Below are 17,565 nucleotides of genomic sequence, written 5' to 3' on the forward strand. Positions count from 1 at the left end.
CTGTTTTGTGGACTTTAAGAAGGCCTTCGACTCAGTGTGGCACCCGGGCCTATTCCTGAAACTGCTGGAGAGCGGAATAGGAGGTAAAACCTATGACGTCATCAGAAGCTCCTACACAGAGAACAGATGCAGCGTGAAGGTGAACGGGAGAAGAATGGCTGATTTCCAGCAGAGCCGAGGAGTCAGACAAGGCTGCAGCCTCAGTCCAACGCTCTTCAACATCTACATCAATGAACTGGCCACAGCTCTGGAATCCTCCTCAGCACCAGGTCTCACCCTCCATGACACCCAGGTGAAATTTCTGTTGTATGCAGATGACCTTCTGCTGCTATCACCAACCGAGAAAGGTCTCCAAGACAACCTGCAAATCCTAGAAAAATTCAGCTCCACGTGGGCACTACCCATCAATGCAAAGAAAACCAACATCATGGTGTTCCAGAAGAGAAACTCAAAATCCCCCAGGCACCCGACCTTCACACTAAATAACGCCACAATCACAGCGACCGACAGGTACATTTATCTGGGCCTAGAATTCAACCAATCAGGAAGCTTTAAACAAGCCACAGAGATGCTGAAAGACAAGGCGTGCAAAACCTTCTATGCCATTAGAAGAAAACTCTATCATCCCAAACCACCAGTGATGGTCTGGCTTAAGATCTTTGACTCCATCATCTCCCCAATCCTCCTGTATGCCAATGAAGTCTGGGGTCCGGACACATACCCAGACTGGTCAAGGTGGGATTCGAGCCCAACAGAAATTTTCCACCTAGAATTCTGTAAACACCTTCTCCAAGTCCATCGGAGTACCACAAATAGTGCCTGTCGGGCAGAACTGGGCAGATTCCCACTACACCGCACAATCCAGAAGAGGGCGCTATCATTCTGGGCCCATCTACACAGCAGCAGGCAAAGTTCCTATCACCATAAAGCCCTGCTACACCAAGGGGTCCCAGGTAAACCAGGCCCCCCAGAACAACTCACCCTGACCCGGCCTGAAGAAAATGTCACTTAGCGTGGCCTCACAAAAGCCGAAATCAAGGAGACAATAAACAAAGGCCAAGAGGAGTATATCAGTGACTGGAGGAACGACAAAGACATCCCAGAAACTGACAATATACCAGAGTCTACAGCGGGAATATATACTGGCGCCATAGCTGGAGAAACTGCCAAACCCCAGAGACAGACAGATCCTGAGCCGCTACAGACTGAGCGCCCACAACCTGCTCATCGAATCCGGGCGCCACAGACAAAACTACAAGCCCAGGGAGAGCCGACTGTGCCAACAGTGCGACCAGGAGGCCGTGGAGGATGAGGCCCACTTCCTGCTGCACTGCTCCAAATACTCAGCAGTGAGGGACACTCACTTCAGGAGACTCTCTGATCTTTTACCGGACTTCAGCTCCATGAAAGAGGAAGAGAAACTCTACATCCTGCTGGGTGAAGAGGAAAATACAGTGGGCATAGCGGCACAATATGTCACTGCATGCCATAGACTGAGAGAGACATGATATGCCATGGACTTGTATAACCCTGACCCTAGATGTGTCCCTATCCCCCAATCCCTCAGTCCCTATCCCTCATTCCCTTACTTCTTACTTGCTTTGGCAATGCTAATATGTATTTGGTCCTGCCAATAAAGCTTCTTTGAATTGAATAGATAGATAGATAGATAGATAGATAGATAGATAGATAGATAGATAGATAGATAGATAGATAGATGATAGATAGATAGATAGATAGATAGATAGATAGATAGATAGATAGATAGATAGATAGATAGATAGATAGATAGATAGATAGATAGAAAGATAGATAGATAGATAGATAGATAGATAGATAGATAGATAGATAGATAGATAGATAGATAGATAGATAGATAGATAGATAGATAATGAGATTAGATAGATAGATAGATAGATAGATAGATAGATAGATAGATAGATAGATAGATAGATAGATAGATAGATAGATAGATAGATAGATAGATAGATGATAGATAGATAGATAGATGATAGATAGATAGATAGATAGATAGATAGATAGATAGATAGATAGATAGATAGATAGATAGATAGATAGACAGTCAAAACGTCAACTACAAAATAAAAAGAGACAATCAACAGACCAGAAGTGCAGGAGATGCTTCACAACCTCTACAACAAGGTGTATGAGACAAGCCCAGGAGGGATAAATCAGGCCGTAAATGACCTCAATAATATATTTTATACCATGGCAGAGAAGTCTGACCTGAAAAGATGTGACTACAAGAGGCCACAAGAAATACATCCTAACGGTTGGTTTGACCGCGAGTGCAAAGAAGTACGGAAGACCCTAAGAAATGCCTCAAATAAGAAGCACCGAGACCCAAACAACACCGGTTTGAAGGAGGCCTACAGCAACATACAGAGGCAATACAAGACCATCCTCCGAAAGAAAAAACAAAGTCACATCTCCACCAAACTTGCCCAACTCCAAGATGCCCTCCATGACAACTCGTTCTGGGAATTATGGAAAGACATGGGCAAAAATTGCAAGAAAAACAACCTTCATATCCAAAATGGCAAGATCTGGCTCCAATATTTCAGAGACCTCTACAAAGATATCCCGAAAGACGAACAAAGCCAAGAACAAAAACAAATAATATCAAAATTGAAGGCGATGGAGGAAACACTTAAAGATTCTCAAAACCCCCTGGACGCACCAATAACACTGCAAGAAGTAATACAGAGAACCTCAGACATAAGGTGTAAAAAATCCAGCGGTCTAGACGGAATTTCACCAGAAATGATAATACACAGCCCGCCAGAAATACAGGCCGCAATAGTAAAACTATTTAATATGGTGCTGAATGCCGGCTACTTTCCTCAAATCTGGAACCAAGGCCTTATAACACCAATCCACAAGAGTGGGGACAGGTACAACCCGGCCAACTACCGAGGGATATGTGTCAGCAGCAACCTGGGGAAACTGTTCAGCAGCATCCTGAATAAGAGAATCCCCAGCTTCCTCACCCAGCACAATGTCCTCCACCAAAGCCAAGCTGGGGTCATGCCAAACCACAGCACCACTGACCACATCTTCACCCTGCGCAGCCTCATCAAGAGCCACGTCCACAATACAAAGCATGGGAAGATTTACGCCTGTTTTGTGGACTTTAAGAAGGCCTTCGACTCAGTGTGGCACCCGGGCCTATTCCTGAAACTGCTGGAGAGCGGAATAGGAGGTAAAACCTATGACGTCATCAGAAGCTCCTACACAGAGAACAGATGCAGCGTGAAGGTGAACGGGAGAAGAACGGCTGATTTCCAGCAGAGCCGAGGAGTCAGACAAGGCTGCAGCCTCAGTCCAACGCTCTTCAACATCTACATCAATGAACTGGCCACAGCTCTGGAATCCTCCTCAGCACCAGGTCTCACCCTCCATGACACCCAGGTGAAATTTCTGTTGTATGCAGATGACCTTCTGCTGCTATCACCAACCGAGAAAGGTCTCCAAGACAACCTGCAAATCCTAGAAAAATTCAGCTCCACGTGGGCACTACCCATCAATGCAAAGAAAACCAACATCATGGTGTTCCAGAAGAGAAACTCAAAATCCCCCAGGCACCCGACCTTCACACTAAATAACGCCACAATCACAGCGACCGACAGGTACATTTATCTGGGCCTAGAATTCAACCAATCAGGAAGCTTTAAACAAGCCACAGAGATGCTGAAAGACAAGGCGTGCAAAACCTTCTATGCCATTAGAAGAAAACTCTATCATCCCAAACCACCAGTGATGGTCTGGCTTAAGATCTTTGACTCCATCATCTCCCCAATCCTCCTGTATGCCAATGAAGTCTGGGGTCCGGACACATACCCAGACTGGTCAAGGTGGGATTCGAGCCCAACAGAAATTTTCCACCTAGAATTCTGTAAACACCTTCTCCAAGTCCATCGGAGTACCACAAATAGTGCCTGTCGGGCAGAACTGGGCAGATTCCCACTACACCGCACAATCCAGAAGAGGGCGCTATCATTCTGGGCCCATCTACACAGCAGCAGGCAAAGTTCCTATCACCATAAAGCCCTGCTACACCAAGGGGTCCCAGGTAAACCAGGCCCCCCAGAACAACTCACCCTGACCCGGCCTGAAGAAAATGTCACTTAGCGTGGCCTCACAAAAGCCGAAATCAAGGAGACAATAAACAAAGGCCAAGAGGAGTATATCAGTGACTGGAGGAACGACATAAAGACATCCCAGAAACTGACAATATACCAGAGTCTACAGCGGGAATATATACTGGCGCCATATCTGGAGAAACTGCCAAACCCCAGAGACAGACAGATCCTGAGCCGCTACAGACTGAGCGCCCACAACCTGCTCATCGAATCCGGGCGCCACAGACAAAACTACAAGCCCAGGGAGAGCCGACTGTGCCAACAGTGCGACCAGGAGGCCGTGGAGGATGAGGCCCACTTCCTGCTGCACTGCTCCAAATACTCAGCAGTGAGGGACACTCACTTCAGGAGACTCTCTGATCTCTTACCGGACTTCAGCTCCATGAAAGAGGAAGAGAAACTCTACATCCTGCTGGGTGAAGAGGAAAATACAGTGGGCATAGCGGCACAATATGTCACTGCATGCCATAGACTGAGAGAGACATGATATGCCATGGACTTGTATAACCCTGACCCTAGATGTGTCCCTATCCCCCAATCCCTCAGTCCCTATCCCTCATTCCCTTACTTCTTACTTGCTTTGGCAATGCTAATATGTATTTGGTCCTGCCAATAAAGCTTCTTTGAATTGAATAGATAGATAGATAGATAGATAGATAGATAGATAGATAGATAGATAGATAGATAGATAGATAGATAGATAGATAGATAGATAGATAGATAGATGATAGATAGATAGATAGATAGATAGATAGATAGATAGATAGATAGATAGATAGATAGAGGCAGATAGATAGATAGATAGATAGATAGATAGATAGATAGATAGATAGATAGATAGATAGATAGATAGATAGATAGATAGATAGATAGATAGATAGATAGATAGATAGATAGATAGATAGATAGATAGATAATGAGATTAGATAGACAGATAGATAGATAGATAGATAGATAGATAGATAGATAGATAGATAGATAGATAGATAGATAGATAGATAGATAGATAGATAGATAGATAGATAGATAGATAGATAGATAGATAGATAGAGGCAGATAGATAGATAGATAGACAGATAGATAGATAGATAGATAGATAGATAGATAGATAGATAGATAGATAGATAGATAGATAGATAGATAGATAGATAGATAGATAATGAGATTAGATAGATAGATAGATAGATAGATAGATAGATAGATAGATAGAGAGAGAGAGAGAGAGAGAGAGATAGATAGATAGATAGATAGATAGATAGATAGATAGATAGATAGATAGATAGATAGATAGATAGATAGATAGATAGATATGAGATAGATGGAAAATAAAAAGAAAGAACTGAAATTCTTTTTTTTTTTTCAACATCGAATTTTTATTACGTTTTTTTTCAGGTAATACAAAGACAATGCATACGGCAATATATCTCTAAACAGGTTATCAATGACAAAATGTATACATAACACAGGGTATTCCCAATGAACAACTCTTGTCACAATCTTTACATAGAGACATAAAGCCCGGGCAGTTACAGTGCGTATCAGTGCATTATTCATAGAAAAGAAAAATAAGTTACAGCAATTAAGATAATCAAAACCAGAGGAACAAAAACGAACAACAAACAAACATCGTCCATCCAGAACTAAACATGTCTTGGCTTAGTTACATGCCTATGGATGAGGTAGAAAAGCCATACACAATACCGGCTGGCATTACTCGTGCTCTGGTATCCGAGCCTCAGGCCGTGGCCAGGCCTTTCCCTTCCGCGGAATTCTAGGTCTCCTATGAAGTCCCAAGTGTCTGCTTTCGACAGGGTCAAACTATGGGACATATAGATGCTCCTGAATTGGAGCCCGGGATTGAGGAAGCCAGATAAGTCTGCCATGGCTCCCATAGCCTTAAAATTTTTGGCAACTGATGTGTTCGTAACGCATGCATGCGTTCCATCGTGAATGAAACATTCACTAGGTTGACAAGTTCAGGACTGGAAATAGTGTCACTACATTTCCATGCTCTAGCAATCAACAAACGAGCCGCTATAATAATGTGGCTAGACACCGTCCTGGATACCGCTGGGATCTCTGACATGTCGAGAAAACATAATGCCATAGCCGGACTTGGTTCTACTATGCAGGAAGACACTTGGGAAATCATTGCAAATACCTTAACCCAAAATGTGTGAACCTCAGGGCATTGCCACCACATATGGAAGTATGAACCCCTGCACCCACATCCTCTCCAGCACGCCTCCGAGTAAGCAGGATCCGATCTCACAATCTGTGAAGGAGTCATATACCATCGTAGTAGTCGTTTTTGAGACGATTCCCAATGTTTTACCCCTTTAGATATTTTCCTAGTCCACGTGAAGGCCGAACCCCATTCCCTCAATGTGAAGGATGAGCGTAATTCTCCCTCCCATTTTTCACAGTAAGGAGGCCTGCTGGAAAGAAGGCGGGCACACAAATCTTCATAACACATATAAATACTCTTCTTTTGATTTACAGGACCGAAATAATAATTTTGGGCCACAGAAGGGAATAAGGGCACATTAACATTCAGAGAGGTAAAGAGATGCCTGATACATAGATACTTATAAAAATCCCTATTCGGGATAGAGTACTCCGACACCAGGTCAGAGAACGCCCGCAGAGTGCTACCCGTGAACAGCTTGTGTATGTGGGAGACTCCAGATGATATCCAATTGTCCAGAGACACCCCCGGGAGCTCCGAGGTCAGGAATTTCAAAGGTAAATTTTTTATAGGTGTAAGAGCCGATGAGGGGAGATATGTTGAGTAGTGTTTCCAAGCTTTAAGTGAAGCTGAGATAGGCGGGGACATTACCCCGGAAGGCTTAATGTTTACCTTGGGGTTTACCCTCAGGAGTGATAAAAGAGGTTGCTCTATTATGGTATGCTCTATTTGGGCCCATTGTTTTGAGGGCGTAGACGTACACCAAAATTTTAGCTGATCAAGAATAACCGCTCGGTAGTATCTCTGGACATCCGGCACCCCCATCCCCCCCTTCCTCCAGTGTCTGTACATCGTGTGCATCCTGATTCGTGGTTTTTTGTGCACCCATATAAAATTATTCAGCAATCTCTGGAGCTCTCTCAAATACGAGTTAGGAAGGGGTATAATCACCGTACGAAATTGATTCAAGATTATGGGAATGATCATCATTTTAATGACCGCGATTCTGCCCGCCCAGGACGTGCTGACATGGGAGTATGATGCCAATTGTTGAGGAATGGTTTGCAATAATGGGCTAAAGTTGTGCTTAAAAAGGAGATTAGTGGACTTGGTAAGAGAAATGCCGAGATACGAAATTTTAAGGGGATTCCATTGAAAGGGAAATGTACTTCGTATGGAGGCTTGGACATGTAAAGGGAGACCCACATTCAGCAAGTGGGACTTGTTGCAGTTAACCTTATAGTATGACACCTCCCCAAATTTGTCTAGCATCTTTTGAGCTTCTGTCAGAGATGCTAGCGGATTTGTTAAGGAGAGAATCACATCATCCGCATATAGCCCTATTTTATGCAGGGTGTGACCAACTTGAATTCCCTGAATATCAGTGTTTTGCCGGATTGCCGCCGCTAATGGCTCCATTACTAAAGCAAATATCAGGGGGGAGAGTGGGCATCCCTGTCGAGTACCATTAGTAATGGGGAATGGCGTGGAAAAGAAGCCTGATGCCAAGAATCGGGCGGAAGGGTTAGAATATAACGCTAGGATCGCAGATTTAATCCATCCTGTAAATCCGAATTTGATAAGGATCGCTTCCAGGTATCCCCAGTGAACCCTGTCGAATGCCTTCTCCGCGTCCAGAGCAAGGAGCACAGAAGGCACTCGTCGTTTTACAGCCCAGTCTATCAGATTAACATATCGCCTTGTGCCATCAGGTGCCTGCCTACCTGCAACAAATCCCACTGGGTCTTCATGTATAATGGTAGGGAGCAGATTAATCAATCTATTAGATATTACTTTGGCATAAAGTTTAATGTCCACATTCAAAAGTGAAATGGGACGGAAGTTTGCCGGGGAGTCCGGAGACTTCCCAGGTTTTGGGAGTGTGACTATAGTAGCGGACAGCATCTCCTCTGGGAAGGAGCCGACTGCCGCCGCCTTGTTGAACACCCCCACCATGTGTGGGGACAACACCTTCGTAAATTTTTTATAATAATAATTATCAGGGCCCGGTGCCTTGTGCTGCGGCAAACTTTTAATGGCTCGGGAGAGCTCCAATTCTGTAAAAGGCGCTTTCAGGGCCGTACCATCGGTTTCTGAGAGGGAAGGGAGATTCAGGCCGCCCAAGAAGTTATTTATATCCTCCGGGGAAGGCTGATGCGTCGATTGATCCTCTTTCAGATTATACAGACTATAATAATAGTTCCTGAATTGTTCACTTATCTCCTGAGGGTGAGTGATGTGGCCCCCCTGTCGATCTAATAGGTGCGCAGTTCTTTGTTTAGCATTACGCTTTTTGATCATTTTGGCTAGTAAGGCTCCCGGTCTATTCCCTTGAATGTAAAACCCCAGCTGCATGGACTTTGCCAATGTCAAATATCTTGACGTAAGCACACTCTGGAGTTGCCCTCTAAGAGCTTTGATGCGGAGGGAAGTGTCCGGAGTTACCTGTTTTTTATTGAGGGATTCTAAACTATGTAATTGGGAGAGAATGTCAGCAGTCGTTTTTTCCCGATGCTTTTTTAATCTAGACGCGGCCTGAATCCCCATTCCCCTCATATACGCCTTATGCGCGTTCCATAGGGAGAAACTATTCTCGGAGGAGGGAGAGTTCACCTCAAAGTATAAATTGAGGTGGTTATTCATAAGTTCCTCAGTCATTGGGTGATCTAGGACCAGATCGTTCAATTTCCAAGAAGAAAAGGGAGGGGAGGGGGACGTATCCGAAACCACCAAAGTAATCGGAGCATGGTCAGACCACGATATATCTCCAATCAACGATGTAGACATATATCGCAGGCTTCTTTTACATACCAGGAACATGTCAATTCTAGAATACACCCTGTGGGGTGCTGAGAAATACGTAAAGTCACGTTCGTTTCCATGCTGACATCGCCAAATGTCATACAGCTCCTCCCCATGTATCGTGTGGTGTAATTGGGAGCGTGGCCTAAGTGCGTTCGAGGAGTCAATTATAGGGTGCATTACCTCATTAAAATCGCCGCCAATAATTAGTAAACCCTTTTCCACTTTCCGAACTTTACGGAGGATTTTATGGAATGCCCTGAGTTGATGAGAGTTCGGGAGATATAGATTAACCAAAGTATACGTAATATGATTAATATCATAAATGAGGATCAAAAATCTGCCCTGGGGATCTAAGATCACCTCGTGCTCTTTAAAAACCACCGATTCCTTAATTGCCGTAAGGACTCCTTTGGTTTTCTTGGAGCTATTCGCCTGATAAACATGCGCAAATTTAGAGTGTGTGCATTTAGGGGGGTTGAGTTGCGAGAAATGAGTTTCTTGTGCAAAGAAAACCTCACATTTCAAGTTTAGCGCCTCTTTCCACATCATTTGGCGCTTGAAAGGGCTGTTAAGCCCTTTAACATTCAAGGAGGATATTGTAACCGGCATAGTGTTAAATCTGAAGGTGCGTTAGTGATAGCTAAATACCTGGTTGTCGCCCGCTGGCTGCGGGTGATCCAAGCAAGACATCTGGATGGACAAAACCTGGCAACGTTAAACATAAAAACCAAAAGCATTAAAGCATAAATGAGAAACACATGGTGCCTACACTGCGCCGAAAGAACCTCCATGGGGGGAGAGAAAAAGGCATCAAGGCAGCATATATCGCGCGTTTATGATCAGACAGTCACCTTTGAGAGTCCGTCCGTAGGGTGTCCTTAATTCGTTTCCCACTCGGGTGGAATACGGCGTGGAGATGCTCTTGAAGGGACGGCCGCCAAGTTAGTGGTCGGAATATTCCATTGTCGCAGCAGCGATACTCCATCCGAAGGGGACGATATCACATGAGTAGAACCATTCTTATTGGCGATCAACTTGACCGGGAATCCCCATTTATACTTGAAATTGTGCTCCCTGAGAATGACTGTGATTGGTTGGAATTGCTTGCGAAGCATCAACGTAGAAGCAGATAGATCCGGAAAAATCGAGACTTGGGTGTAGGGTTCAGGAAGTTTTCCCAATCTTCTGGACTCTTGAAGGATGCGGTCTTTAGATTGATAAAAATGTACTCTTGTTAATACATCTCTTGGAGAATCAATAGGAGCTGAGCGGGATTTAGGGATCCTGTGTGTTCTATCTAGAGTCAGGTCTAGAGGAGCTATCGTAGGAGACAAAGCTTTAAACATGTCCTGTAGATAATTCTGCAAGTCCCCAGGGGAGACGGTCTCTGGGACCCCCCGTACCTTCAAGTTATTACGTCTGGATCTATCTTCCTGATCCATTAGTTTGGACTTCAGCCATACCACTTCGTCTTTAAGGGCAGAGTGAGCATCTATAAGCGTGTTATGGGCTGCAGCATAATCACCCATTTTGCGTTCAATGTGGTCGGTGCGGCACCCCAGGTCATCCACCGACGTTTGAATCTGTGACATCATTTTATGTAATGTCTCCGATATTGAGCTTTGCAACGACTGTATTAACCCCTTCATGATAGCAGTAGTAAGGGGTGCATCGTCTGAGATGGCCGCCATTTCAGGAACATTAGTTGCTGTAAGGCCGCCCACGCAGGCCGTTAATGGAGCAGGGGACTGTGCTTTCTCCTGCCTCGGGTTCATGCTGTTAGGCGGGGAGGGTGCTGAACGAGTCGCCCCCCGTTTGGCCGCGTTGCCCACATCCTCTGTGCTCCCCTGGTTAGATATGTCCCTTTCTGCTGACTGACCTGGGTTAGCCGTTGTTGAGGCACAGGGACGCGTGTCCTCCCTCTCATGAGGCGAGCCGGCGCCATCTTGGATTCGGTCCGTCGCTGGGAAGTAGTCCGGGAGCTTTTTCAGCTCTACCTTTGCTCCCCTCCTCTTAGTCATGTTGCTCCCCGGTGCTAGGAAGTTTAAGGAGTGGAACTCTCGTGATTCCGCTTCTTTTCAAGGCGATCTGTCGCTGTGAGCCGCTTCTTAGCTACTCGGTATGCAGGAGAACTTGTCTTACACCGCCATCTCAGTCAGCGGCAAGCTCCGCCCCCAGAACTGAAATTCTTTTTAAACACCATTAGTGGGACCTGATAGGTGGGAGATTACCAGATATTCTGAATTATCAGAGGAATATCCTAATTGTCTCCATGTACTCAGTCTTCTAATAAGTGACTCTCCCAGGGTCATATCTTATGTAGACGTCTCACTTACGTGCTTTTTATATGTAACGCTCGGATAGTTCATAGACTTATATCTTGTACGTACCTTTATAGGGTCATGGAACTTCATTTTTAAAGGGGACCTGTCACCCTAGGGCTAGTTTTTCATTTTTTTCACAGAAAGACCATTGTGTAATAATGTAATATTAAAATGGGAAAGCACAAATGTAGAGATCGTTCACAAGACTTGAGGGGCCCAAACAATTAAGAACGGCTTGGACCATTTTCCCTCCTCTGCCACACACGACAGTTGGCACTGAACATTCAAGCTGGAAACGTTCTCCTGCCCATTAATGTCTATTCAGACGTTTCTTAGTTATGTCTATTTCTTATTCTGCTAGGTTTCCAAAGGTGTAAGACATTCATGAATAATCTACCTAGTGCAGGATAGGGAATTTGTATCAGAGCATGACTAGGGAGATTCCCATTTAAGAATCTGGAAAAACAGGATGACTACAGTCGCAAAGAGCGTATAACCCATCTCTAATGAAGGGTCGCCAGCGATTGCCTGGCATCCGTGGCATGTGACTCCCAGGAAGTTTAATACTAATTGAATATGAGTACTATTAAGTCATGTATAGGATTGTTATTAGATCACTATATATTACCTGGGCATTGTATGATAGTATTTAGACATTTTATGGAGCTGTTATTTGGTCATTGTATGTTGGTATTATTTCAGCACTATATGATAATATTTACTTGCTGGCACTGGTACTTAAACATTGTGTAGTATATCACTGTAGTAGGATACAGTGTTAGCAGCACTCTATAGTATAGTTATTTAGGATATTTGGCCCAGATATGGCACTTTTATTTGACAAACCTACAGTATGGCGCTGTTATTTGAGTGCCATACTGTATGGTACTGATAATAAAATAATGTATGGTATGGATATTTTTCTACAATATATATGACAATATACTCCATGGGGGTCAGGGAGGGAGTGTGCCAACAGAAGCCTCCACGCAGAACACCATCCAACATGAGGCCAATTGTTTGGCTAATAGTAGTTGACACAGAATACTGTAGACATATATAATACAGTAGTTATATGTTTACTGTATTTATGAGGGAGCCCTCCCCCGCCTCCTACCGCTCCCCTCACCAATAAATGACAGCTCCTGTTTATACATTCAAAGTTATGGCAGTCACTGGTAAGGGAAAAAGAATGGAGCGGGGAGAGGCGGGATCACTCCACCCATGAATACAGTGACTATGAGTTTGCTGTATACTCTCTTAGGTGCTATTTGCCAAACAGCACAGTGTTTTTTATGCAATTTGGCTAATAGTACAGCAGACCTGTCCCTATCTATATAAGGGAAGCATATTATAGTGACAGATCCTCTTTAATAAACAGCTAAATAAAATTCTTAACAACTCAAAGGGGGCCCTTAAAACAACTCATCCCCCACTCATCATGACCCCCTCTATTAGCCAAAGTGAAAACAGCATCTGCCACCCTGGAGGAATTAATGCAACTAAGTACAGTATTATTACATGAACATCCATTCATCTGGATGAGCACCATGTAATACCCCACTTCCCCTGCAGTGGCCGCTGCAGAAGGAAAATGCAGGATTCAGCTGTTGGACTCACTGCGATCAGTTGAGCGCTAATAGGTTCGCAGGGAACAGTTTGTCCAGATAGGACAACCGCTTTAAAGCTATGTTCACACAGGGCGGATACGTTTCGTAAAGGTACACAGCATATCCGCCCTGGCGGTGGCAGAGAATTACAAGCGAAAAGATAGATAGAAAAGGTTGTGGTGCTGAAACGTCATCCCAGGAGGCCCCCTGGATAAAGAAACACAGAATTCTGGGTAAGTATAAGATTTTTTTGTTTTCTGAGCTGCGTTTTTTGTGACGGATTCGCAGCTTTTCCGTCATAAAAAAACCGAACATCTTCTAATGCCTCATGCACACGACCGTTGCACCACTCAGGCCGTTTTTGACGGCATCCGAGTGACACCTGCTAGTCTTCATGGACCCATTCACTTTAGCGGGTGAATCGGGTCCATGAAAAATGGTCCGAGTCTCAGATCTGAGAAAAGATAGAACATGTTCTATCTTTCCTCGGATCACTGACGGGACTCGGACGGCGCACAAGGTTGTATGTATGAGGCGTAAATGTTGTGGGTTTTACCTCCCCATTGAATTTAATGGGAAAAAACCTGCAACACAAAAGCAGCGATTATGCAAATACAATTGACATGCTGCGGATTACAAACACGCACCACAGGTCAATTTCTGAGCGTTTTTTTCCGCTTCTCATGTACGCAGAGTGTGGATGAGATTTATACAAATCTCATCCACTTTGCTGCTATTGCGTTATGCTGCAGATTTTCCGCAACAAAATACTTGGCGGAAAAACCCCGGTATTTACGCAACTTGTGCACTCGGCCTAATAGAGGAGCACCACTAAAGGGCGTATATATAATAAGACTATACGCTGTGTTGGCCATATTATTTTTGACAGTGTTTTGATATGGGAAACTGCATGCAAATATTTAATTTATGAAAATAGCAATAATTTATAGAGTCACTTTTTAATTGGAATATCCTACACAAATGTAGTCCTGACTAATTAAAATAAGAAAGACGTTGGTATTTAGATCTCAGCTGGTGGTTATACAATTCTTTAATGTTTTATGAGTTGAAAGAACGTAAAGCACTAAAAAGCCGCGCTCACACCTGCGCCGGTTTATTGGCAGCTATAGTAATGTATTATTATGTATTTGTCCTACAACTTGCCATTATCTTCTGCATGGGTGTGATGTATAATTTAGAATATTTCTGCAATAAAGAATACAGATCGTGGGTCAAAAAGTCACAATAGCTGTAAACCCCAAAAAAATAAAAAGTGTATATATATATATTTTTTTTCTCTATTTTTTTCTCCATGTAAGATAGTTGCTTCCTAATAATAAACAAATAAGAAAAAACCATTGCCTAAAAATGAACAAATCTTCACAATGCAAAGATCCTCACTTACCACGGCACTGTATTCCCTCTGACGTTTTCTATTGCGTGATCATAAAGCACATACTATACAGGGTTGTAAAGGATCAGGAATAAAACAGGTCTTCTATTTATCCAGAAACAGCGCCACTTATGTCCATAGGTTGTATCTAGTATTACAGCTTAGCCTCATTCTCTTAAATGAGGAAGAGCTGCAATACCATACACAACCCATGAACAAGAGTGGCGCTGTTTCTGGATAGGGCAGACATTTTTTTCTAATCTCATACAATCCTTTTAGTTTATAAATTCAGCTCTGATACATCTGTATATGGCTTTAAAGACATTGCTGTATTGGGGATCTGTGCTATACAAATGTCCATAGAAATCTATTTGCCCATACTCTACATCTGTAGGCCTCTGATTTCCTATAAACCTGTTCCAGATATTACGGAGGTAAGTAATTGGCTACGGATCGGTAATATGTAACCATGGGTACTCCGAGTGCCACTGTATAGGCTCTGTACACATGGCTGTGCTATCTGCATGAGGCCTAATACAGATGTAGCAGAGCTGAATTTATCAATATACAGATTGTATTTTACTGTAATTATTATTTTTTTTTTGTTTGTTTTGTTTTACTTTGAGATCTTTATTTGGTATAGAATATGTAAGGCTGTATTCACACTTGCATTAGTTCTTTTACGTCAGGTTTCTGATGCTTTTTCCTGATGGGCTATTCTTTCAAATAAAATAAAATGAGAGTTGACGGATCTATAATAAAGCAATGATTAGAAAAAAAAGGATTCATAATAGATCTATCCAACAGATCATTATAGATCCGTCTTAAAGACCATAAAAGATCATAATTGATCGGTCATCTCTATCAAGGATCCTGTGAAAACAGAAGTCACCAGTGTGAACAGAGCCTTACGTGCATTATTTTCCTCAGTTTCGATAACTCTTTGTATTGTATTTTATTCGTATGGTTTCTTTGTATCATTGTCTCATAGATTGTTTTGTCTGCTTTCTTCCAGTTTGCTCTCAGTATTCCAGAGGAGTGTTTGCCATCTTTGGACTGTATGACAAGAGATCAGTACACACCCTGACCTCATTCTGCAGTGCTTTGCACATCTCTCTCATCACACCCAGCTTCCCAACCGAGGGAGAAAGCCAGTTTGTCCTCCAACTGAGACCATCATTACGAGGAGCTCTTTTAAGTTTGCTGGATCACTATGGTTGGAATCACTACGTATTTCTCTATGACACAGATAGGGGTAAGTATCCTAATATATTTTATTGAATATCCACAGGATATGCCAGAAATGTCTGATAGGGGAGGGTCTTACCTCTGGGACCCCCACCTACTGGGAGAAGTGGTTGTCCTGACCTAGTTTAGCCAGGCCAGGTGTAAGAGCAGATTCCATTCAGTCTCTACCTGTATGCGGCCACCTCACCTGTTGAATTCGGGTATGTTCACACGGCCTATTTACGGACGTAATTCAGGCGTATTAACCCCCCAATTACGTCCGAAAATGCGCCTCGATAGCGTTGACAAACATCTGCCCATTGAAAGCAATGGGCTGACGTTTGTCTGTTCACACGAGGCGTATATTTACGCGTCGCTGTCAAAAGACGGCGCGTAAATAGACGCCCGCGCCAAAGAAGTGTCCTGTCACTTCTTGGGACGTAATTGGAGCCGTTATTCATTGACTCCAATGAAAAGCAGCGCCAATTACGTCCGTAATGGACGCGGCGTTCAAGCGCATGCACATGCTGTTACGGCTGAAATGACGGGGCTGTTTTCTCCTGGAAACAGCCCCGTAATATCGGTCGTTACGGACGCTGCCGTGTGAACATACCCTTCTGGTCCCAATAGGTGGAGGTCCCAGAGGTGGGACCCCCATTTATCAAACATTAATGGGATTTCCTGTAGATGGGAAAAACCCTTTAACAATAATGAATTCATATTAACATAGGTGGATAACCTGTACATTACCTGTTGTTTTAGTTAATGAGTTCATCTGTCCTGCCTACATGTTGGTCCGCCATGAAGTAACTCTCTTTGCTATATACACCACCAATCATTAATGTGAAAGTATCTATCTATCTATCTATCTATCTATCTATCTATCTATCTATCTATCTATCTATCTATCATCTATCTATCTATCTATCTATCTATCTATCTATCTATCTATCTATCTATCTATCTATCTATCTATCTATCTATCTTCTATCCATCCATCCATCCATCTATCTATCTATCTATCTATCTATCTATCTATCTATCTATCTATCTATCTATCTATCTATCTATCTATCTATCTATCTATCTATCTATCTATCTATCTATCTATCTCATAGCTGCCAACATGTGTAATTTTTTCCAGGGACACTTAGGGTGTGGCTTATCTGGTGGGTGTCTCTTCTGGGTGCGTGGCTTATCTGGTGGGTGTGGCTAGTAGGCGTGGCTTTCCTCCCAGAATTCTGCATACAAATAGACAAACAAAAATGTCTGCTTTAGTTTGGCTGACAACTACTATAGTGGCCAGTATCTCTATCTGGTGGTACACAGACAGGTGATGTCTCGCTTTATCACTAGGGCTAGGTTATATGTGCTGACCACTACTGGTAGCGTAAAAACCAGCGTAGATAGTGACACAATTAGTGCCCCTTGTAGATGGTGCCCCGCACTGCCCCTAGTAGATAGTGCTACACACTGCTCCCTCTAGATTTTGCCGCACTCTGCTTCCTGTAGATAATGTCACACACTGCCCCCTGTAGTTGGTGACACATGTCCCCTTTTAGATAGTGCCTCACGGCCCCCTGTAGATAGTGCCACTGTGCCCTCTTTAGGTAGTGCCACAGTGCCCTCTGTAGATAGTGCCACACACAGCCCCTTGTAGATAGTGACACACAGCCCCCCCAGTAGATAGTGCCACACTCCACCTGTAGATAGTGCCTGGATACCACCCAAACAAATAAAAAAAAATTATACTCACCTAGCCCCTTTCTACGAAGAACGGAGCTCCACAGCGTCCTCAGTCCTGCAGCCTACTAGGCACCGAGACGGTATCCTTGTGTAGGTCTGCGCGATCCAG

At 43.6% G+C, this 17,565-nt stretch overlaps 1 protein-coding gene across 9 annotated transcripts in view; it reads left to right on the plus strand.

The window, feature by feature from the left end:
- Positions 1-17,565, plus strand: part of GRIA4 (glutamate ionotropic receptor AMPA type subunit 4) — a 315,636-nt gene that overhangs the window by 96,281 nt on the left and 201,790 nt on the right. For all 9 annotated transcript variants that reach the window (XM_075851546.1, XM_075851547.1, XM_075851550.1 and 6 more), the window contains exon 3: positions 15,499-15,738. In XM_075851546.1, the coding sequence (XP_075707661.1) occupies positions 15,499-15,738 (240 nt within the window). The remainder of the gene's footprint in view (positions 1-15,498; positions 15,739-17,565) is intronic.

This window comes from Rhinoderma darwinii, chromosome 2, assembly GCF_050947455.1.
Source record: "Rhinoderma darwinii isolate aRhiDar2 chromosome 2, aRhiDar2.hap1, whole genome shotgun sequence".
In the NCBI taxonomy this organism is placed as follows: domain Eukaryota; kingdom Metazoa; phylum Chordata; class Amphibia; order Anura; family Rhinodermatidae; genus Rhinoderma; species Rhinoderma darwinii.